The sequence below is a fragment of the Sminthopsis crassicaudata genome, chromosome 1 (assembly GCF_048593235.1).
Source record: "Sminthopsis crassicaudata isolate SCR6 chromosome 1, ASM4859323v1, whole genome shotgun sequence".
NCBI classification, from domain to species: Eukaryota; Metazoa; Chordata; class Mammalia; order Dasyuromorphia; family Dasyuridae; genus Sminthopsis; species Sminthopsis crassicaudata.
The window spans coordinates 157,541,124-157,567,046 of NC_133617.1; the positions used below are offsets into that span (position 1 = coordinate 157,541,124).

Consider the following 25,923-nt stretch of genomic DNA (forward strand, 5'->3'; position numbering starts at 1 on the left):
AAGAAAAGAGAAAATCACTTTTAATTATGACTTTAAATGATTTTATGATCATTTATAGGGTTTTATTAAGTATTACTGTTCTTGTATTGAAAATACACCAAACAAACTGAGAGAAATATATTTTCATTAATTGGAATAAAATACAAGTGTTTAAAAAATTTGCATTTAGTAAATCTTTGCTGAAAAGACATTTTTATATATCAATGTCAGTGATATTACCATAGGACAAAAATTAAATACTAGTATTATTTTATAATATAAAATACTTGTTTCCTATAATTTCATGTTGACTTATTTGATATGCAGTTTTGTACTGTTAAATTATTTGAAAAATAGCAATAAGAAAATTAAAGGATTAAAAAATCACTGATTATTCTCTAGGGTTTAATGAGTAAGTATTAGGTTCAATATAGCCATTTGTTTAGAATAAAACTCTTTAGTTTTATTCACCTCTAGAGGGCATTATTAAATTTAAATATTATTTTTAAATTGACCCAAATATCTAGAGAACACACCATATGCAAAGCTGACTTTTATTAATAAAAACAACAGTTGTAATTATTTCTGTTACAGCTATGCAGTGCTTAATAATTACCCCATACTTTACATACATAATTTTCTTTGATCCTTACAACAACTCTGTGAGGTAAGTAGTTTATCTACTGAGAATGAGGGAGTGGGAATTATTGGTTTAAGAAGAAAAAACAGAGTTCAGAATAGCAATTCTTGGAAATGTGACAAAGTTAATCATTCAAAAGACAAGAAGTCATTAAATGTACACCATGTGTTATGTGTTGGATTGTTCCTGAGAATACAAAGAAAAATGAAATGTCTCCTTCTTGCAGGGAATATACATTGAATTAGGTATCAAGGACCCCATTAATGTGACTAATGAATCTCCCTGAAGTGGAGGCTTATATTCCAAATGGCACTATTCGAAGATATAATTATGTAAAATATGGCAATTAGTTCTATCTCAATGGAAATAGCAGCCCAAATTTGAATAATGAGACCATTAAGGGGAATGCATAATTCTGAATTTTATATATATTCAGATTCAGGCCATACATATACATATATGTATATGGGTAGGTATAAATGTAAATGAAAGCACATTTAAGCACAAGGGAAAAAAGGAGGAGGGAAAGAAGGAATGGAGGGAGGAAAAAAGAAAGGAAAGAAAGAAGGAAAAGAAGGAAGGAGAGGAGGTAAGATGGGAAAAAGGAAAAAAAGGAAGAAAGGAAGGGAAGAAGAGAAGGGAAAGGAGGGAAGACAGGAAAAAGGGAAGGAAGATAGGAAGGGAAGAAGAGAAAGAGGAGATAGTGAAAGAAGGAAGAAAAGAAGAAAGCATGGAAGGAAGCAAGGAGGGAGTCAAAGAAGAAGGAAGGAAGGAAGTAAAAAAGGAAGAAAAGAAAATGAGAAGGAAGGAAAGGAAGAAGAGAAGGAAGGAAGAAGGGAAGGGAAGAAGGGGAAGAGGGAAAGGAAGAAGGGGAAGGAGGAAGGGAAAGAGTGAGAAGAAAGAAGGAAGGGAGGAAGGGAAGAAGAAAGAAGGGAAGGAGAGAAAAAAGAAGGAAGTTATACTTAACTTCTTTATAATTTTATTGTTGTTGATTTTGATTTTTGAATTCTGGGAATTTTTTGTTGTTTGTTTTTGGTAAATATTTTTATATGCTATCTTCCCTATTAAACTGTGAACTCCTTGAAAAAAAAACTATTCTCAGGTGGTTTCTTTTTATTACTACCAGTTTAATATCTGCTTGGTAGGTTCTCAGGAAAGCTTGTTGGCTATTAACAAGAAAAGGAGGATATTCATAATAGAGATTCACATTTCTCCCTCTGTATTCTACCCTACATATAGAAGTGCTCTGTTCTATTCTATATATGGAAGTAATTGATGTTTAGGAAGTTCAGAATTTTTTTTTCAAGAGTCAATGATAACCATAAGATTACAAACCTAGGTGACTAGAAAACTAGTAGTATCTTGGCAGGAACAGGGAAGTTAAGAAAAGTAGTGGATTCAAGGAGAGAGTTTGGTTTTAGACATGTTGAGTTTGAGATATCTCTAATATTCATCACTGAGTCTAATTAATCAGCAGCTAGTGATAAATTACTGGAATTCAATAGAAAAACTAGAATGAGGAAATAGATACATCATTTGCACAGACATGACAATTGAATCCATGAAAATTGATGAGATCCCCAATGAAAACATAGGGAAAGAAGAAAATAAGAACAGAACAGAGACTTCAGATATACCTACAGTTAGGTATCAGAGTATGGCTAATAACTGAGCAAACGAGAGTAAGAGTAGGTTAAATTCAAATTCTATAAACTTTAAGAAAGGAAAAAGACAAAGATGTGTCAGTGAAGACATGATTGGTAACTTTGAGGAGAGCATTTCAATTGAGAAGTAAAAGTAGATAAATTGAAATTAATGAGGCTAGGCAGATTTTTCTGTCATTTTGATTGTGAACAGGAAGAAAGATGGAATGAGAGCTTAAGAAAAAGATCAGCTCAAATGAAGACGTTTTTAAGGTTTTTGCTTTTGCTTCATGTTTAAGTAGAGTAATACTTGGACATGTTGTTGACAAAAGGAAAGAAATGGTATACAAAATGTATTTTGAAGATTAAAAAGTCATGATTATTGGAAGATCAGTCTTATTTGAGAAAATTAAAATGGATAGGATTCAAGGGTACCTTTAATAGCAGGTAGGTTTTGGTGAGCAGAAAGATTCATCAAAAATTGTAATAAAGGAGGAAAAGAACAGACAATAATAACTGAAGATTCTGAAATATAAAGTAGATGGAAAAGAGCTCATTCTATTTTCTCAGTAACATATGAGCCAGTCATCAGCTGAAGTGGGTGGTGTGATATGTAAAGTTTAAGGAGATAAATAGACATAGAAAACTCATTCTAAGGAATACAAAATTATATAAATTAGAAATGAATAAAAGGATTTCCTTGCATCTGTGAATACCCTCTGAGGTTCAAAAATATAAACCTATGTTTCATTTTAGAGACACACATTGTATACAGGTTTCTTCCAGAAGCATTCTACTTTTTGGGAAGTCTAAGAAAAGGAAGTTGGAGTTAATAAGACTTGATTTTTTTAAAAGTAAACTACTGTCTAGGAATAGAGCTGTAAAAAAGTATCAAATATTTTGGATAGTCTGATTTGAAACAGAATATTCCCCAATGAATCAGTAAGGTATTAAATGTTTATATAATACTAATTTACTCAATATGTTGAAATATAGATGGCCATCGGTCCTCTCACTGCTGCCCCCCCCACTTTCTCATCTAGAACAGTAGTACCCTTAAGACCAACCCACCAAAGACTATGCCTCTCTCTGGGGGAGGACTCAAGGAACTCACCCATGGAAGTCTGCCTTGGGCTAGAACCATTCTAATTGATGAATGAATGAATGCAGTAATTTCACCCATTAAATGTAACAGACCTTAGACAAAGCTACATATTTGAGGCATTTTTCTTTTGAGTGTATTTTACTACTCTCCTGAGACTGAAGAACTTTTCACTCCCTGTTCTGGGGAACAGTAACTATATTTAGACTTGGAGAGAGCATTGTGATAAGAGGATGCAAAACTTAGCAGGAATCAGGAACACCTGCATTCAAATCCAGTCTCAGACACTTACTGTGTGATCCTTGGCAAGTCACATAGTCTCTATCTGCCTCAGTTTCCTCAACTATAAAATGAGGTTAACAATAGTATTTATCTTCTAAGGTTGATATAAGAATAAAATGACATCATAATTCTAAAGCACTTAACATATTGCCTGGCACAAGGTGAGTATTTAATAAATGCTTATTCTCTTCAATTCTTTCTTTTCCCAATCCCATTGCTCCTCTCTACATCCCTATAACTATCCAGACTAAATAACACTTTTCTAATCATCAGTCTTCTATGTATGTTTATTTGCTTCACTGATATGGATAAGCCCATTGAGAGCAGGGACTGTCTCACTTTTGTACTCTTAATACCTAAAAATATCCTGACACACATTAAACACTTAATGATTTTTTTCATTCTTCATTTATTCTGGAAGCCAGGATGGCTTCCATATTTAAGCATTTGGAACAAGGCAAAGATGCATAAATTCAAAGCAAAGACATATAATTTTCTACTTGCCATCTTTCCACTATATTTTTATGTTATATAAATTACCATTGGCAAGATTCTGTGCACCTGTGATTCTGTTAGCATAGGGAACCTCTAGGAGGAAACACCTTCTATTAATATAGATCAGAACTTCTCGGTAATTAGGAGTCTCAAAGAGATGAATGAAGCACTGAGAGTTTAAACAGCTTGCCAATGCTCACACGTCCCATAAGTATTACAAAGACAACCAGAGGCCAGATCTTTCTGAATTCCAGATGCTTTTCTATCCACTATACTACACTTATCAATATCTAATCTAATTATGAAATTAAGATCACAGACTATCAGAACTGGAAGAATTTCAAAGGTCGCCTATTGTAAGCTATTGTCTGAATTGTTGTTGTTTGCCCTGTTCTCAATGAAGATCATGACATTAGGAAGATGATTCCATGACCAGCAAGTGAACTGGATTTAAGTTACGGAAAGTTGGATCAGGTCACTTGTCTCACTTTCTCTTCCAGAACCATCTGATTCCAGTGGCCAGATATAGATCAGGATGATTGGAGATAGAAATTCTCTCTATATCTTCCTTTACAAATGGTTATACAGCCTTTGCCTCAATACCTCGGGGTAATAATAGGTTGGGGCATTCCATTCTCATTTGGGATACCTCTCACTGTTAAGAGGTTAGGTTGCTTACATCAAAGTAAAATCTGGTTCTTTTGCACTGTAGAGAATAGTCCCTTTTTCACATGCTGATTCTTTAATTACTTAAAGAAAAATATCCTATCTCCTTTGAATCTGCTTTTTCATTCCTTTCATTGATTCCCAAGAATCAACAACAATCCATATAGTTTCAGCTTCCTCTTGTGAGAGAATTTTTGTTTTGATTTTTGACTTTTTAGTTGTTTTTCCAAAGAAGCAAAGATTGTGACCAATGTAGCCAGCTCTATACGGTTTCAGTCTGATGTCTGAATTTATTCCTCAGAATGCCCACGTTTGTCTTTGACTCTGTCCCTCACCATCATTATTTCACTGACACCACACACCTATGGTGATGCATGCCACAGCTTCAACATAATGTATCCCAGAACTTCTGATGAATTCAGTCCCTTTATGAGGGAAAAGAAAATGCCTGCCAGGTTCTACAGTTTTCTGGATTAGAGTAAGATTTTAGAGTATTTTTCTACACTCAGTTTCAATCTGTTTAAACATCTGGTTATATCACATTATGATAACTTTTGCTTCTTTCTCAGCCTAGAAGAGTAGCCGCTAGAACCAGAAAACTGAGTTTAAGTGCTAAGAATGGCAATGAAACCCTGAGCAAGTCACTCAATGTGTCAATGTCCTAGGCAACTCTAAAATTACAAGCTACAAAAACAATTGATTAGTATTGGCAGAAGGAAGTTTCTCACTGGATACCCTATATCAGTAAAACAGGGAACAAAGGAAAATAGAATCACAAGATGTGGGTAATTAACACCTAGGTTTTTCGGCACTCCGTCTTTCATTACTATTGATTGTCTCATCTGTTTTTTCAAATACTAACTTCTTTCTATCTGATGCTCATTTTGGAAACTTTATCCAAATGTATTAATCTAAGTTTTCATGGTAAAAAAAAAAATGAAAGCTCATAGATAGCATTTCAATGTTTTGATTTCTTTTAGCTCAAAATAAATTAGCCCTGCTTTTAAAAAGAGAGAGTAAAAAGATAGCTTAAAAGATTATGATTTAACTTTGTTATAATCATTTACCTAATAACATGGTGACAATGACCACAATGGTTTTAATAACTGTTAAGAGATTTAAAATTTATGTAACATGTATAAGAGATTTAAAATTCATGTATCATGTTTCAATTATCACCCTATGCCTCTAAAGACCTTGGGGATATTTTAAAAAGTTAATTATGATATAATTATGAAGCTAAAAAAATTTAATTGTGGGAATTTAATGCCAAGTTTTAAAAAGTCAATAGCTAGATAATGAAAACAATTCCTCACATGTTTCTTTCATTAACCAAAGCTTTTCAGGTATTTTTAAGAGAGCAGTCAATAACATAAAAATATAATATGCATTCAGATTCAAAAAGGCTATACAAATTTTGCTTCCTTCCACAAAAATATATCCAAATAATTTTCAGTTAACTAGGTGGCTCAGTTGAAAGAATGCTGGACCCATAATGAGATGCATTTTCCTGAGTTCAGATATTATCTTTTGATACTAGCTGTGTGACCCTGGGCAAGTCACTTAATCCTATTTGCCTCCGTTTCCTCATTTATAAAATGAGTTGGAGAAGCAAATGACCAACCACTTCAGTATCTTGGCCAAGGAGACCCCAAACAGAATTATGAAAGATCATACATACGTGTGTTAACAACTCAACAACAAATAACTTTCATTCTAAAATAACTTATTTTCCTTACTTAAGGATGTGATATGTTTGAAACCTTAGAAAATGGTAAAGGTTACTTGAATATAAGTCCTTAAAATAGAAATAATTTGGCAGATCAATATTTCCATTATAAAGCAATAAAATAGGACATCTTTAATGAGGCAATTTGCAGAAAGGTTTAAATATAAAAGAAAAAAAAAAAAAAAAGCATTTCTCCATGGGTGTAGTTCTATCAGCTCCATAGGAAAAGACTGGTACTATCCAGATGTTGACCCTATTTATAAGACCATATACATTTTCTCTGTAATTTCTTATAGTGTCCTCTGCTCTACTGAGAAACCTAGTACTGTGCTTTTGTTCTTGAAATTCATTATCAGAGATAAAGGATTGAAAAATCCTCTCCATTAAAAACTTCTTTAAAAAATAGTATCAAATGTCACCTTGTGGTTTCCTTTCTGGAGAAGCTATTTACACTCATGTTTATGTTTTTTCTGTAATTCACTCTTTTTCAGTCAGAGAGGTTTAATGAATAACCTGACATCACTTATGCTAGAAAAAGCTATTCTTTACCACAACAAAAGCACAGAATTTGGTTTAAGAACAAAGAACTGATTTTAGATCAGAATTCAATTAAAAAACAGCTGTCTCTATGCTTCTTTTTGTTATTGTTAGATAGATAATTAGATATAAATGTATAAGCTCAAAAAAATCCAAAAAGGTACTCTCACAAAGAATAGTCAATGGTCATTAAGGTTAAAAATAAAATTTACATAAATAGGAAAATCACAGAACATAATAGCCTAGATTTGGAACTAGAAGGCACTTTAAAGATCCTCTCAGCTAATTTCCTTATTTCAGGTGAGAAGTTGAGGATTAGAGAATTTAAATGACTTTTTCAAACTCAAATAATTCAATTGACAGGGATTTGAACCTAGCTCTTCTTATTTTTAAACCCAAACTTTTATTCTCACTACACCAGATCTGTGGAGAAGAATCCCTATTATCACCAGGAATGTACTTATAAGTAAGTAGGTGTAATTAAAAGCCATTTTTTAAACATATAATGTACTTGTTTGATTTTAATTTTAACAGTCAAGGTAATATCTGACAATTATATAAACAAATAAAAGAGATACATGAAGGTATTCTCTTTTTGGATTTTATGAAGCAGATGCAAAATCACATATTACTGTACTAAAAAATAAAACTTAATTATACTTAAAAACTAAATCTTGATGTTTTTTACTTGTATATGTATATGTATATACACAAATATATTTCAGTTCTAAGTAAAACACAGTAATTTAAACAGTAATTTTTAGTATCTTCAGTTTAATGAATGACTGAAATTTTAGATGCTTAGTATTAATAATTATATATTTTATTGGAATTTATGGCTTACTGACAATCTTCATAACAACCATATATACAGATATGTCATATGTGTATATGTAAATCTGTGCAAGCACATAAATTCCATTTATATAAGCAAATATGTATATGTGAAAATAGACACTGCATGAACATAGTAATATATATGTATATGTATATATATGTGTATATATATATATATACATTTACACATATCTATATTCCATATCATTTTCCCCAGATTTACCTAACACCATTGAGACAATAAATCTGATCTTAATGATGATCTATAATGTGAACAATAGCTCAGAAGCCCAGTTCTTTGGGTTGCAGTTTTTCATTTTAATTTTTTACGTACCTGCAGTCTAATTTCCTCATCTCATTTATTTTCAGCCTTGGTCTATATCAATTTTCAAGGGTTCATATTTACTGATGACATTAAGAAAAAAGATGAATAGAGAGAAATGAAAACAGATTACCACAGAAATGCCCATGAAGGAGGATTGTCCTTCATATTTGAAGATATCCTCATTGCCTAATTTTCCATTATGGCGCAATTACTAGTTCATTTTCATTGTTTAGTTTTCATTTTTCCCTCTACCCCTGGAAATCAGAGCAAAATAGGGAAACTGCAGAAACAAGAACAGATCAATAGATTTAGCATCCTTCTTTCACTCCCTTATTGTGAAAAAGTGATGGAGAAGCTTATTTTAAACCTGATCCCTGTTCAAGTAATGTTTAACTAATTAGGTGCACATAAATTCAGCTTCTATATAGCAGAGACTTCAATAAAATTTCACATAGAATGAAATTTAAAATCTGGATAGGGTTCTATAGTAAAGATGCATATATACCATCCCTCCCTACCTCGCCCCACTCCTTTACCCTGTAAACAGTATATCATCTATTTGGATTTCAGTCTGCCAGATGGCAAAGAAGATTTTAATATATACTTGGAAGAAGTACTTTCATGTGTGAAATATTGATTTATAGAAAACAGTCCAATGTGTCTTGCATCAGTTAACATAATTAGTACAGGGGGAAAATTAATGCATCATGTCAAGAGAGAACATAGCACTAGTAAAATATCACCAGTCCCTCTTTAAAGATTATTTACCTTGAGGGTGTTTATTTTTTTTTTAAATGTTTGAATGTCACAGGGGGTAATAAATGTAACATTTGAACCCGTAGTTGTTCATTTTAATTTCAGATATTATGTGATTATTCAGCTGGTTTTCGCATGGCTAATCAGAGTTACACAGGAACCTTGAATGTATTCTTTAAAAAGAGTAATAAAATACTTGAAATTCAATACGAATGAATTTAGACAACTCAAACATTTCAGGAAATCTATCTTTGAACACATCAATATAGGTAACTCCCACCACCAAAACTTCCTAAGAATTAATAAAGAATTTTTGTGGAGTTAGGTGAACAACAAAGATGCTAAATGCCTTGCCTGTGGTCACAAATAGATTATCATAAGGGCACTGAGCAGCTATCGTGAACCTGAAATATTCTTATTATGTTATTTCAATGTCAAATTATTATTAAATATTTCTAGCAGAATTACTATTAGATCATTTTATAAGCAAGCCTCCTAAACAGGTTATAACTTCTACCAATTGCTCTTCTTTTTCACTTTATCCAACTTTTGATATTTCTATTTTTATCTCAAGTAAGGTTTTCATTAATGCTGTTATACATTTGGGCTTTGACTTCTGACCCTCCGGTCTTTTTTTTCCGACTCCTGCTACTTTATTTTCTTCTTTTGACTATTTGTACAATTTAGAAAGAGAAAGACATGCTTCAAGGTCAAGCATATGTGGGATTTCTGATTGCACTATCATTTTATCTTTGTCACTCTATCTCCATTTTATCTCTTTCTTTGAACTCCAGGTCATGATCCCATTGCTGTTATGGTAGTAGAACACATAGTTTGAGCCTCTTTGATGTGTTCTTGAAGCTCCAATAGGTGAGCCAGTGCTGGATGCTATCACATTGATCTTAGAAACACTAAATTATATACTTTCATGTAAATAAGATATGGGCCACTAAGAAACAGCAAGATGCTTGTGAAGTTCTGATACATAAAAGAGAAGAGTAATGGATTGAAGTAATTGCTAAATATGTTTTCTTATTATAATTTTAAACATTTTATTTATGAATTAGTTTAGTGAGGAGATGTGGCTGAGAAGAGTTTATACATTGGTTATACTTTGAATGCATTGATTATTTTATTTAATACATTACCTAAGAAATTACTAAAGTTCTGCAGTAATAGATTAAATATCATCCTCCAAATTAAAAGATGCTTGTCCCAAATTTGGTGGTATGTTCATCATAAACCTGAAATAAATGAAGTAGATATTAAGCAAAATTTTCTTTACAGTTACCTAGCATATCCTCAGCATTGATGATTCCCATTTCAACTTCAGATCCAGTAATGATTGTGCATGTGAAAGGTATTTGAAGCAGCACGCTGATCTCACCAAAGGATTCCTTCTCCTGAAGTTTCCCCATAAAAACGCGCCTACGCTTTTTTTTCTGTTTAAGGGAAAGAGGACATTTATATATTTTGTGAAACAATTCAATTGCATTCACCCATTTAGAATAATAACAACTAAAGTGTACATAGAGCTTTAATGTTTGTAAAGCAATTTCCCTATGCTAATTTTAATTCTCTTACCAACCCCTGTATATGCCATTTTGCAGATGAAGAAACAAGCTGAAGGAACTTAAGTAAATTACTGAAGCAGGATTAGAATACAGGATTCTGAATACTGAATACAGGATTAGAATAGAATAGTAGAGTCTTCCTGACTCCAGGACCAGCACTGAGTCACCTATTTAGCTACATATCTGTGTTGTTTTTTTTCCTTTCCAACTAGGTAGTTATATACATATAATGGGTATATATTAGTGATTACATTAAAATGAACCCATTACATAATTTCTATTTACTTGACTTTTAAAATTAATTTGGAGTCAATTCAAATATACATAATACATATATATTACATGTACTATATGATACTATATATGGTTCAATATAGATTTATATATACTACTCTACCAAAATACAATTTTATATATACACATATATATGAATTATAGATCAAATTTTGAAAGGAATTCCTAGTCTAAATCTCTTATTTTACAAATGAGGAAAAAAGGTAAATAAACTTTCCAAGTTCACAAGTATAGAAAACATCAAATGTGTGATTTGAATTCCCATCTTCTGACTTCTAAGCCAGTGCTCTATAAAAGACAGCATTTGCATGTATGGATGGATCGCATATTCATATTAATACATGCTAATTGAAAATGAATTTTTCAATTAACACTCATTAAAGTGAATTCTAATCAGAGATGAAGTAATGTTTTTGGGAAAGCATTAAGTTGTCATTCAAGTAACCTAGACTCTAATTGTGGCTCTATTCTCCAGAACTAATTTTGGCAAATCACTGATTTCCCTGGGCTTCAATTTCTTTATTAGTATCAATGTCTCTTTTACATCTCAAAATTTACTCTCATGATTCTATGCTGTTGGCATCAGTCTTTTTTTTTTTCTGATGGGAGCTGCAAAAGTTTTTTTAAGGGCTTTTGAAATTCAATCATTTATTTTGGGGAAAATATATTTGTGGAGACTTGAAGACAAATTAAAGGAAGGGGGGAAAAAGCAAAGATTTGTGCTGATCAGAAAAAAAAGTAACCTAAAAAGAAAGGAAGAGGAGAAACTAAAAGAAAATAAGAAAAAAAGGAAGTTAGTAAAACAAGATAAACCAAAAAAATTTAAAAGTTTTAAGTAGGAAAACAATTTATGTGTTACTTTTATTGTGTTACAAAAGTGAAAAGAGGGTATCTGAGTAAGAAGAAGGTGGGGGGGCGGAGCCAAGATGGCAGAGCCAAGATGGCAGAGAAGCTAGACGGAATTTTCTAAGCTCTCTAATCCCCTTTCTACCAAGTATTTAATTCAGCCTCAAAAACAGCTCTTGGCTCATAAAACCCATGAAGATTGGAAGTAGAAAAACTTACCAGTGGAAGAGAATCTGGAATTAGGGAAAGGTTAGACCTGAGGTGGCAAGAATAGAAAAGCACAGGGCAGGGATAGAAATGGAAGCGGGGTGGCTTCTGCAGTTGGAAGGTTTACACAGAGCTCTGTACTGTAGCCTGACTGCTTTGCTTTGGTGGCTGAGTAGGGGACCAGCAGAGAAGTTGGAGCCTGGGATAGAGGGTACTTTGAGAGACTCCAAAGCCCCAGAGGCTCTGGCTGCATCCACCCAGGACAGGAAGTGACCTAGCACAGACCATAACACAGCTCTTCACGGCATTCAGCAGTGAGGGGCTTGTGATGGGGGACAGTCACACACAGCAGGGGCACAGCTCCAGGCAGCCTCTCATCTGTACCGTCCAGAGGTTCCCAGGAGTAGTGGAATTTCCCAAGCCCGACTGCGCTCCCCAGGCAGTGACACTTCCAGTGAGGTGAGAGACAGGACTATTGCAAATACTCAAAGCGGGCATTTGTGTGGGGGGCAGTGAAACCTTTATTCCTTAACCTCTAACCCCAAGGTGGTCATTAATCCTCACAGTGGGCTTCTAGCAGGACACTTACACAGCACCTTGGTGATACCCAGGCATAATCACTTCCCCTTGGAGTTCTTCCTAGAGCCCTCCCCCCTCTCAGCTATTCATTGCAGCCTATTGAGAGGGCAAATACTATCCTTAAACCCATCCTCACTCTGCAGAGGAAACTGGTAATCTCCTTGCCCTGAGGGTAGACCCTGAAAGCTTTTTTAAAAATGAGCAAAAAAATGAAGAAAACAATTGAAAGCGTCTATGCAGAAAAAGAGCTGGCTTCCAAACCTGAGGAGACTAATAGCAGACAACCTCCAGACAATTCCCCGAATACCGCTCTCCTAGAAGAAACTATTAAAAATATGAAGAGAGAATTAGAAGAAAAATGGGGAAAGGAAAGAGAAGCTATGCTAGAGAATAACAATGTCCTGAAATGTGAATTAGAAAAGGTAAACAACTTCCTGAAATGTGAATTGGAAAAGATAAAGAATTCACAGGAAGTGCAGGGAAACAGAATTAAGGAATTGGAAAAGGTAAAGAAATCACAGGAAAGTAGCATCTGTGAATTGGAAAAGATAAAGAATTCCTAAAAAAAAAGGAGGATTTGTGAATTGGAAAAAGAAAATACCTCACTAAAAAACAAATTTAGTGAAATGGAAAAAAAATTCCATAGAGCAAAACAGCCCATTTAAAAACTCAATTGGACACATACAAAAAGAAGTTAAAAAAAAAAAAAGCTAATGAAGAAAATAACTCATTAAAAATCAGAACTGAACAAATAGAAATGAATGATTCACTAAGACACCAAGAATCAGTCAAGCAAAGCCAAAAAAATGAAAATCTGCAGAAAAATGTCAGCTCTCTACTTCCCAAAACAACAGACCTGGAAAATAGATCTAGGAGAGATAATCTGAGGATTATTGGACTTCCCAAAAATTATGATGAAAAAAAGAGCTTAGACACTATTTTACAAGAAATCATCAAAGAGACCTGCCCAAAGATAATAGAACCAGAAGGTAAAATAGACATTGAAAGAATTCATCAAACATCTTCTGAAAAAGACCCTAAAAAAAAAAAAACAAAAAAAAAACTCATGGAACATTGTGGCCAAATTTCAGAACTATCAGACTAAGGAAAAATATTACAAGCAGCCAGGAAAAAACAATTCAAATACCAAGGTTCCACAATAAGGGTCACTCAAGATCTGGCTGTCTTTACATTAAAGGATCGCAGTGCCTGGAATCTGATATCCCGAAAGACAAAAGAACTTGGAATGCAGCCAAGAATAAACTACCCAGCTAAGTTGAACATTTTCTTCCATGGAAGAAGATGGACATTTAATGTAACAGATGAATTCCATATGTTTCTAAGTAAAAAACCATATCTAAAGAAAAATCTTGATTTCCAATTGTAGGACTCAAGAGAAGCAGAAAAAGGGACTCTTGAGAACTGTATTTCTGTTGTGGATATACATTAAGATTATATGTATAATTTGATTTTAAGGATATCACAAAAAAAGGGGGGAAGCAGAAATGGAAAGGGGAGACAGTGTAGTAAGAAAAAGGGGAAAGAGGAGATAAAAAGAGAAAAATTACATCCCACAAAAAAGCAAAGAAAACCTATCATATCTGAGGGAAGTTAGAGAGGGGGAGAAACATTGTGTGAACCATACTCCCATCAGAATTGGATCAAAGAGAAAATAATTAACATATTAGTTTTACAGAAAATTCTTTCTCACCTCATTAAAAAGAGGGAAAGGAAAAGGGAAAAGGAAAAGAGCAATAAGGAAAGGGAATAAGAAAGGGGAAGGGATTTAAAGAGAGGAGGAAGGATATAAAAGAGGGAAAGCTGCGTGATGCAAGTAGGGCTCATAAGTTTAACACTGGGGAAGGGATTTGGTGTGGGTAAGGGAAAAAAGCATAATCAGGAGATATCATGATGGCAGGAAATATAGAAATAATAATTTTAACTGTAAATGTGAATGGGATGAAATCTCCCATTAAGCAGAAGCAGATAACAGACTGGCTCAAAAGTCAGACCCCTACAATATGTTGTTTACAGGAAACACATTTAAAGCAGGGAGATACATCAGAGTAAAGGTAAAAGGCTGGAGCAGAATCTATTATGCTTCAAGTGAAGTTAAAAAAATAAATAAATAAAAATAAAAATAAAAAAGCAGGGGTAGTCATCCTTGTCTCAGATAAAGCAAAAGCAAAAACTGATCTAATCAAAAGAGATAAGGAAGGAAACTATATCTTGCTAAAGGGTAGAATAGACAATGAAGCTGTATCAATACCAAATATATATGCACCAAGTGATATAGTATCTAACTTTCTAAAGGAGAAGATAAGAGAGTTGCAAGAAGAAATAGACAGCAAAACTATAATAGTGAGAGATCTCAACCTTATACTCTCAGAATTAGATAAGTCAAACCACAAAACAAATAAAAAAGAAAATAAAGAGGTAAATCAAATATTAGGAAAATTAGGTATGATAGATCTTTGGAGAAAACTGAATGGGGACAGAAAAGAGCACACTTTCTTCTCAGCAGTTCATGGAACCTATACAAAAACTGACCATATATTAGGACATAAAGATCTCAAAATTAAATGCAGGAAGGCAGAAATAGTAAAGGCTTTATTTTCAGATCACGATGCAATAAAAACTACATTCACCAAAAAGTTAGGGATAAATACATCAAAAAGTAATTGGAAGCTAAATAATCTCATCTTAAAGAATGATTAGGTGATGTATGTGCAAGAATGTTTGTGGCAGCCCACTTTGTGGTGGCCAGAAACTGGAAACTATGTGGATGCCCATCAATTGGAGATTGGCTGAATAAATTGTGGTATATGTATATTATGGAATATTATTGTTCTGTAAGAAATGATCAACAGGATGATTTCAGAAAGGCCTGGAGAGACTTATGTGAACTGCTGCTGAGTGAAATGAGCAGGACCAGGAGATCATTATATACTTCAACAACAATATTGTATGATGATCAATTCTGATGGACGTGGCCCTCTCCAAAAATGAGATGAACCAAATCAGTTCCAATAGAGCAGTAATGAACTGAACCAGCTACACTCAGCAAAAGAACTCTGGGAGATAACTATGAAACACTACATAAAATTTCCAATCCTTCTAATTTTGTCTGCCTGCATTTTGGATTTCCTTCACAGGCTAAATGTACACTATTTAAAAGTATGATTCTTTTTGTTCTGCAAAACAACTAATAGGTCATGTATACATATATTGTATTTAATTTATACTCTAACATATTTAACGTGTATTGATCGACCTGTCATTGGGGGGAGTGGGGGAAGAAGAGGGGAAAAATTGGAACAAATGGTTTGGCAATTGTCAATGTTGTAAAAATGCAAATGTCTGGCAAATAAAAACTATTTAAAAAAAAGAATGATTAGGTGAAACAGCAAATTGTAGACACAATAATTTCACTCAAGATAATGACAATGATGAGACATCATGTCAGTATCTGTGGGATACAGCTAAAGTGGTAATAAGGGGAATTTTTTTTATCTTTGGAGGATTACTTGAAGAAAATAGAGAAAGAGAAGAGTAATGAATTGCAACTTAAAAAGCTAGAAAAAGACCGAATTAAAAACCCTCAATGAAATACTAAACTTGAAATTCTAAAATTAAAAGGAGAAATTAATAATATCCAAAGTAAAAAAAAAACAGTATTGAATTAATAAATAAATCTAATAGTTGGTTTTATGAAAAAAACAATAAAATAGATAAACCTTTGGTAAATCTGATTAGAAAAAGGAGAGAGGAAAATCAAATTGTTAGTCTTAAAAAAAATGAAAACAGGGAACTGTCCACCAATGAGGAAGAAATTAGAGAAATAATAAGGAGTTACTTTGCCCAACTTTATGCCAATAAATTTGATAACCTAAGTGAAATGGAAGACTACCTCCAAAAATATAGGCTTTCCAGATTAACAGAGGAGGAAGTAAATTGCTTAAATAGTCCCATTTTAGAAAAAGAAATAGAGCAAGCTATTAATCAACTCCCTAAGAAAAAATCTCTAGGACCAGATGGATTCACAGGTGAATTCTACCAAACATTCAAAGAACAATTAGCTCCAATGTTATATAAAATATTTGAAAAAATAGGGAATGAAGGAGTCCTACTAAATTCCTTTTATGGCACAGACATGGTACTGATACCCAAACCAGGTAGGTTGAAACAGAGAAAGAAAACTATAGACCAATCACCCTAATGAATATTGATGCTAAAATCTTTTTTTTTTTTTAATTTAGAATTTTTTTTCCTCACAGTATATATGCATGAGTAATTTTTTTTATATTATCCCTTGTATTCATTTTTCCAAATTATCCCCTCTCCCTCCACTCCCTCCCCCCAATGACAGGCAATCCCATACATTTTACATGTGTTACAATATAACCTAGATACAATATATGTGTGTAAATACCATTTTCTTGTTGCACATTAAGTATTAGATTCCGAAGGTATAAGTAACCTGGGTAGATAGACAGTAGTGCTAACAATTTACATTCACTTCCCAGTGTTCCTTCTCTGGGTGTAGTTATTTCTGTCCATCATTGATCAACTGGAAGTGAGTTGGATCTTCTTTATGTTGAAGATATCCATTTCTGATGCTAAAATCTTAAATAAGATATTAGCAAAAAGACTCCAAAAAATCATCCCCAGGATAATACATCATGATCAAGTAGGATTTATACCAGGTATGCAGGGGTAGTTCAATATTAGGAAAACTATCAGTATAATTGGCCATATTAATAATAAAATTAACAAAAACCATACGATCATCTCAATAGATGCAGAAAAAGCATTTGATAAAATCCAACATGAATTCCTATTAAAAATACTTGAGAGTATAGGAATAAATGGATTTTTCCTTAAAATAATCAGTAGCATCTATTTAAAACCATCAATAAGCATCATATGTAATAGGAAAAGATTGCAACCATTCCCATTAAGATCAGGGGTGAAACAAGTTTGTCCACTATCACCATTACTATTCAATATTGTATTAGAAACACTACTTTTGGCAATAAGAGTAGAGAAAGAGATTAAAGGAATTAGAGTAGGTAATGAAGAAAGCAAATTATCACTCTTTGCTGATGATATGATAGTATACATAGAGAACCCCAAAGATTTAACTAAAAAGCTATTAGAAATAATCCACACCTTTGGCAAAGTTGCTAGATACAAAATAAATCCACATAAATCCTCAGCATTCTTATATATCACTAACAAAGTCCAACAGTTAGACTTACAGAGAGAAATTACATTTAAAGTAACTACTGATAGTATAAAAATATTTAGGAATCTATCTGCCAAGGGAAAATCAGAAAGTATATGAGCAAAACACTTTCCACACAAATTAAGTCCAATCTAACCAATTGGAAAAATATTAAATGCTCTTGGATAGGGCGAGCAAATATAATAAGGATGACAATACTACCTAAACTAATCTATTTATTTAGCGCTATACCAATCATACTCCCAAAAAACTATTTTAATGACCTAGAAAAAATAACAACAAGGTTCATATGGAAAAACAAAAGGTCAAGAATTTCAAGGGAATTAATGAAAAAAAAAATCAAACGAAGGTGGCCTAGCTGTACCAGATCTAAAATTATATTATAAAGCAGTGGTTAACAAAACCATTGGCTAAGAAATAGACTAGTTGATCAGTGGAATAGATTAGGTCCAAAGGACAAAATAATAACTCTAACAACCTAGTGTTTGACAAACCCAAGGACCCCAGCCTTTGGGATAAGAACTCAATGTTTGACAAAAACTGCTGGGAAAATTGGAAATTAAAAGGGCAGAAACTAGGCATTGATCCACACTTAACACCTTACACTAAGGTCAGGTCAAAATGGGTTCATGACCTAGCAATAAAGAATGAGATTATAAATAAATTAGAGGAACATAGATAGTTTACCTCTCAGACCTGTGGAAGAGGAATGAATTCATGTCCAAAGAAGAATTAGAGATCATTATTGATCACAAAGTAGAAAGCTTTGATTATATCAAATTGAAAAGTTTTTGTACAAATGAAATCAATGCACATAAGATTAGAAGGGAAACAATAAACTGGGAAAACATTTTTACAGTCAAAGGTTCAGATAAAGGCCTCATTTCCAAAATATATAGAGAATTGAGTCTACTATATAAGAAATCAAGCCAATCTCCAATTGATAAATGGTCAAAGGATATGAACAGACAATTCTTGGATAAAGAAATTGAAACTATTTCTAGTCATATGAAAAGATGCTCCAAATCATTATTAATTAGAGAAATGCAAATTAAGACAACTCTGAGATATCACTACACACCTGTCAGATTGGCTAGAATGACAGGGAAAGGTAATGCAGAATGTTGGAGGGGATGTGAAAAAACAGGGAAACTGATACATTATTGGTGGAATTGTGAATACATCCAGCCATTCTGGAGAGCAATTTGGAACTACGCTCAAAAAGTTATCAAACTGTGCATACCCTTTGACCCAGCAGCGTTGGTATTCGGTTTGTATCCCAAAAAGATCTTAAAGAAGGGAAAGGGACCTGTATGTGCAAGAATATTTGTGGTAGCCCACTTTGTGATGGCCAGAAACTGGAAACTATGTGGATGCCCATCAGTTGGAGATTGGCTGAATAAATTGTGGTATATGAATATTTTGGAATATTATTCTTCTGTAAGAAATGACCAATTTGATGATTTCAGAAAGGCCTGGAGAAACTTACGTGAACTGATGCTGAGTGAAATGAGCAGGGCCAGGAGATCATTATATACTTCAACAACAATATTGTATGATGATCAATTATGATGGACATGGTCCTCTCCACCAATGAGATGAACCAAATCAGTTCCAATAGAGCAGTAATGAACTGAACCAGCTACACTCAGTGAAAGAACTCTGGGAGATGACTGTGAACCACTACATAGAATTTCCAATCCCTCTAATTTTGTCTGCCTGCATTTTGGATTTCCTTCACAGGCTAAATGTATACTGTTTCAAAGTCCGATTCTTTTTGTTCAGCAAAACAACGGTTTGGTCATTTATACATATATTGTATTTAATTTATACTCTAACATATTTAACACATATTGGTTGACCTGTCATTGGGGGCAGTGGGGAAGGAGGGGAAAAATTGGAACAAATGATTTGGCAATTGTCAATGTTGTAAAATTACCCATGCAAATATCTGGTAAATAAAAACTATTAATAAAAAAAAAGAAGGTGAAAATTCCCAGAGTTGAATATCCAGAGAAGTAGTTTGCCAAAGCAATTCTCCAAGAGGCCAACTATAAGACATGATAAATGACTGAAAATCTCACTCATGTCCAAGCAAACATGAAAGCAGAGATAAATTTGCAATGAACTCACTGCCTTTTATATGATATTTATATTTCTGTCAAGACAAAATAAAAGATGGTTACTTGTGTTCAAATTATAGTTGTCTTTTTCCCAGAAGAAAAACAAAAAAGAAAAAAAAGTGTCTTTCTAATTTATCAGGGAAAGTGAAGTTTTCCTTTAAAAAAAAAGGGACAAAGTATTTCTTGATTTAAAAAAAAAAGAAAAAGGAAATGAAAAAGCAGAAAGGAATCATGACCTATTTCAGAAGGTTGCGGGATATAACAAGGAAGAAAGGAGCCTATGATAGATGAAATAGTCTCAGATGTTATACATATATTCACAAAATATAGAGAATAAAGAAGAGGTATTATAAATAATAAACAAAGGTGACAAATTTGAAACTTGACCACAGTAACATTAATGTTAACTACTAATAAAAAAAAAAAATCTAAGCATCAGATTGAGAAGCAGAGGTCAGTGCAGGTAGAGTAAATTTTGGATTGGCATTGGCAGAAGCATATGAATGCTGAATTAGAAAAAACATATCAAGAGTCTAAGATGGAATAGAATAGAGGGAAAGGGGAGGATATTTAACAGAATTTTTTCTACCTAAAGCAAGATAGTTAATAATTTTTAAGTTGCAATTAACCTTAATTTTTCAATATAAAAATGATGAAGAAAGGAGAAAACAAGGTGACAATACAATCAGAAGAACTCAAAATATTTGAATGGCCAGATCCAAATCATGGTTTAATGTGAACTTTGAAGGAGGGCTCTGTGGGAATATTCTAGAGATATATACTTTCCTAATATTCAACATTTTTATCTATAACTTGGATAAATCCAAGAATAGCATGCTTAGCAAATAAGTAAATGATGAAAAATTTGGAGGGTATCATATTGAAGTAAGGGTAAGAAAAAATATGAAAAAAAGAAATTAAAGGAATTAGAATATGTAATGAGATAAAACTATTAGTCTGTGAAGAGGGCATTATGATATAGTTGAAGAATCCTAGAAAATCATGAATTAAAAACTTTAGCAAAGTTGTAGGATATAAGATAAACCCACAAAAGTCATCAGCATTTCTATATAATACTGACAAAGCCCATGGGCAAGATATATAAAGAGAAATTCCATTCAAAAAAACTATAGACAATATAAAATATTTCAGTGTCTGTTTTCTAAGATAAACCCAGGAACTATATATACAAAATTACAAAATACTTCTCACACAAAGTCAGATTAAACAACTGGAAAAATATCAATTGCTCATAATTAGGTCAAGCTAATATAATAAAAATGGCAGTCCTTTCTAAATTGGTCTACTTATTCAATATCATGACAATCAAACTTCTAAAAATTATTTTATATAGCAACAAAACTAATTACAAAATTCATCTTGAAGAAAAAATGTCAAGAATATCAAGGGAACTAATGGAAAAATACAAAGAAAGGTAGCTGAAAGACACAAATAGGCATGTGTCAAAATGACATATGACAAAATAATCAATGATTTTAATAATGTAATATTTGATAAATTCTAAAACTCCAGCTTGTGGGATAAGAACTCACAAAAATTTCACAAAATTTCAGAAAATTTGTTGAAGAATCTGGAAAATAATATGTAAGAAACTTGGCATAGAGCTCTCACACCCCATTATCAAAATAAGGTCAAAATGGGTACATGATTTGGGAATAAAGGGTGATACTACCAGCAAATTAGGAGAGCAAAGGATAGTTTACCTATTATTTTTTTTGGATAAGGGAGGAATTATAAAGGGCAAAACGGACAAGTTTGGTTATATGAAATTAAAATGGTTTTACACAAACAAAATCAACACAAACAAAATTAAAAGGTAAGTACAAAACTGGGAAAAATTTTTGCAACCAATAGTTCCAATAAAGGTCTCATTTAAAATATGTAAAGGTCCGGCTAGCTCCTCTGAAGGGCTCAGAATAAGTTCTGGCCCCACGTTGGGCGCCAAAATGTAAAGTCCTGTTATCTCTAGATTGTAGATCGTTCTCTGTGAGGAGGTTTCTGTTCTCTGTGAATCTTTTCCTCTGTGAGCAGGTTTCTTGGGAGGCTTCTGGAACTTTCCCATCCAAAAGTGTAGGATTGCTGGACTTGAGAATTCATGGGAGGTCTTCTCTTTGACTCAATCCAGACTGCCATCCCAACTCAATGTCACAGTCTAGACTGCTCTTCAGATTCAATGTTGCCTTCTTTTATCCTCACAGAGAATGGGCTTGTGAGAACTCCTACAGCCAATGAACTTGCTCCTTTTAAAGGTGTAAACTCCTTTAAATGTGTAAACTCCTTTTTCAGAAGTCTAAAAGTGTAAACTCCTTTTAAAGGTTTGAACTAAAGGTGTGAATTCTGAGCTAGAGAATTGTTTAGACAACTTGAGTTAGCACCTTGTAATCCTAACAAAAATATATATAAAAACTATGTCAAATTTATAAGAATACAAGTCATTCCCCAAATCTTAAATGAACAAAGGATTTGAACAATTTTCAAAGGATAAAATTAGAACTGTATATAGTCATATGAAACACAATTTCTAAATCACTATTGATTAGAAAAATAAAAATTAAAACAACCCTTAGGTACCACCTCACACTTCTCAAATTGGCCAAAATGACTGGAAAACATAATACTAAATGTTGGAAATAGTGTTGGAAAGCTGGAATACTGATGCATTGTTGGCAAAGTTGTGAAATCATCCAACTACTTTGGGAATTAATTTGGAACTATTTACAAAGGGCTATAAATCCTTTGTTCCAACAGTGCCACTACTGGATCTGTATCCCAAGGAAATAATAAAGAAGGGAAAAGAATCTATATATGCAAAAATGTTTATTGTAGTTCTTTTTTGTGGTAGCAAAGAATTGGAAAATGAGAAAAGACCCATCAATTAGAGAATGTCTGAATATAATATAGAATATTATTATTCTATAAAAATTATGAACAAGCTTATTTTAGAAATGCTTGTAAAGATTTATAAGAACTGATGCTGAATGAAACAAGCAGAACCAGGAATACATTATACGCAATAACAGCAAAAATGTGTGATAATCAACTAGGAAAGGCTTGGTTCTTCTCAGTGGTTCAGTGGTGCAAAGCAATCCCAATAAATTTTTGATAGAAAATGCCATCTCCGTAGATCTATGGAGAGTGAACTTAAATCAACACTTGCCAAGTTCACTTTTTTCTTTTTCTTCTTTTATTTTCTCTCATGACTTTTCCATTTTCTTCGATCATTTTCTCTTAAAATGATTCTTGAATAAATGTGCATTTTAAAAATGTACATGAATAACCAGAAAAAAAAATTAAAAAAAAGAAAGAAAACATCAGGATAGGCTAGTGTATTGTGAAGATTAGAATAAGATAAAAATAGAAATTACTGAAATGTCTGGTGGTCAAAAATGAATATCAAAGTTACAGAAATGGAGAGGTGTAGCTAGACAGTAGGCAGTTCAACTGGCAAATATATGAAGATTTTAATGAATTCAGTTAATTTGAATCAACAATTTTATACTGCTGACCAAAAAGTTAATGTGATCTCAGTATATTAAAAGAAGCTAAATTATTGACAGTCTCATTATACTCTGTCCTGATCAAACAACCATTAGAATATGGTCTTCATATTGAGACCTTTCATGTCAGGAAACACTTTGATGAGATGGAAATCACCCAGAGGAGGACAAACAGACTTGTGAAGGGTCTTGAGTTCATGTCATGTTAGAGATGATTAGCCTAGAGAAGAGAAAATGTGGAGGGACATGATGGCTATCTTCAAGCTTTTGGAAAATCATCAAGGGAAGAGTGATAAGTTTTTCTTTTTAGAAAAGAAAACAAAACTAATAACAAGAATGGAAATTGCCAATAGGGAAGCTTAAACTTTAGGTAAGGAGGATATCATCTAAAAATTAGAGCTGTTCACAGGGAATAGTCTATCTTATGAGATGATGACATTTGTTTTTTGTTTTGTTTTTTTTCTCAGTAGAGGTCTCCATGCAAAGACTGATTGACTATTTAATCTCTCAATTCCCCAAGGCAGCCTAAAAGTTTAAGATCATTCAATGAAATGCATTTGTATAAGATATTATCTCACCAGGAGTTCCCCAAACCAATTAAATCACAGATCCTTTTTTTTTTTAAGGTTAAAATAACTTACCATTTTCCTAACTTGATACTTTACAAGTCCAATAACTTCTCTATAAACGTTACAAAATCCAGATTGGATGTAACCCACAAATGAAATGATCTCTCCATCTGTCACCAATACTGCAAAAGATAAATTATATATACTTACCTATATAAGAAATTGTTTTAATTAATATATGTCTCTCAAACGCTTATCTATTTGATTCAATGTGTACCATTTCTCAGATTCTAATGGTTATCACTTTTAAAACTTCAATATGTCTAAAGAAGTTATGATATTTGGATATATTAATTCATTTCTGATGAATTAATATCTAAGAAGTTAAGACATATATAAAAATGGAAAACATTACCTATCACATGGTTAATTCATATATATATATATATATATATATAAAGTAACATTACTTCCAAAAGGTAGAATAAAAAATGTTTATGCAATATTTTGTCAGATTTGTAATGACAATCATTCTCTAAGGCACTAAAAAATAAAAAGTAACATCATTTTACCAAGGCAGAGAATGTAATTTAATCAACAGTATGCATATGCTATAAAACGGTGTCTTTTTTCTCCTCTTGCTCCAAAACACAGCCAATACAATGCAATTCAAAATTTATATATATATTTATATTTATATATTTATATTACATTCAGTAAATAAGGCACTGTGCCATATATGAAGGATTCAAAGTCTATAATTATAGTCACAAACTATGAAGAAATAGAAAAATCAATGAAGAAAATTTTAAGTTATAGGCTTTTTCACTCTTAAGGATCAGAAGTATATTCATTATATATCCCTTGAAAGGTTATCACAACTTGGCTGAGAACAATTTTAATAAGAAGGTGGCAAAGGGCTAAGTGTGTACATGTGTATGTGTATGTGTGTGCATCACATCTGTGCACATGTACTAAACATCTGTTTATATAGCAATGTAAAAGGAGACGCCAGTAGTAATTATTATAGAAAGTAATTAATAATGTAAATGAAATGATAAAAAAGTTAGTGAATGTTATAACTATTCAAATAAAATTAGGACAACTGTAGAAACAAGAGTAAAAAAGACCCAGTTGACAAGTTACAACTTCAGATTTTTAATATTACTACCAATCAGAGTAATTAATCGTATTGAATAATAAGAATTTCTTTAAAATAAATCAAATGAAACTTCCATTACTCTTCAGACTACTACTAAGACTACCACCAAACAGGCAACTAATAAGGGTAGTTGTCTATTGTTTATGTCAATCTTGCAGCTCTCATAGATGTTTTTATTTCAAAAATCCCAGCCATATTTTAACTAATACTTTTTATCTTATATTTTTGCCAGTTTATACACTAAGAATAATATTTCATCATTTAGTTAGGACAATTCATAAATATATACTATAATTATGGAAATTTGGTATAGGTAATTTCTCATGCATATCTCACTACTCTTATAGACTACAAATTTTAATGTTTTCAGAGTACTTTGGGAAGCATAATCGAAGGGACACATTGTTGGGGATCACAGCCCCAACTCCCAAGCGGAACAGGCCTTATGTGACCAGCACTGCCTGTCTGCTTGAAATGTCAGAAACCATGAGCAATGAGGGGCAAGAGCCAGGGTAGTGTGAGACTCTATTTATTACAAAAACTGCAGGTGCTTTTATCATCTTGGTGCTTGTTTCTAGTTACTACTTCTTACATAATCACATCCTAGCCTATACTAGATACATGATTCCCTACAGGAAGCTACATGTAGATATGATGTGTGTGCATCCCTTTCCTAATAGGGATATTCAAGTACTGCCCTCCAAGGTCTGGCACACCTCTCCTGGGAACTGCCACATTACTCTTTAGGGTGGGACCCCCTTCCTCCCAGCACCATCTTGTTCACCCTTACAAGGCTACCCTCAGATTACCTG

At 32.9% G+C, this 25,923-nt stretch overlaps 1 protein-coding gene across 2 annotated transcripts in view; it reads right to left on the bottom strand.

Annotated features, from left to right (window-relative positions):
- Positions 1–25,923, bottom strand: part of CNBD1 (cyclic nucleotide binding domain containing 1) — a 529,678-nt gene that overhangs the window by 84,714 nt on the left and 419,041 nt on the right. Inside the window, exons 9-10 of one of the 2 annotated variants that reach the window (XM_074284949.1) lie at positions 24,022–24,131; positions 10,283–10,433 (exon numbers count right to left, since the gene is read on the bottom strand). The exons of the other annotated variant lie outside the window; for it this stretch is intronic. Of the exons in view, the coding sequence (XP_074141050.1) occupies positions 10,283–10,433; positions 24,022–24,131 (261 nt within the window). The remainder of the gene's footprint in view (positions 1–10,282; positions 10,434–24,021; positions 24,132–25,923) is intronic. 2 annotated transcript variants of the gene reach the window in all.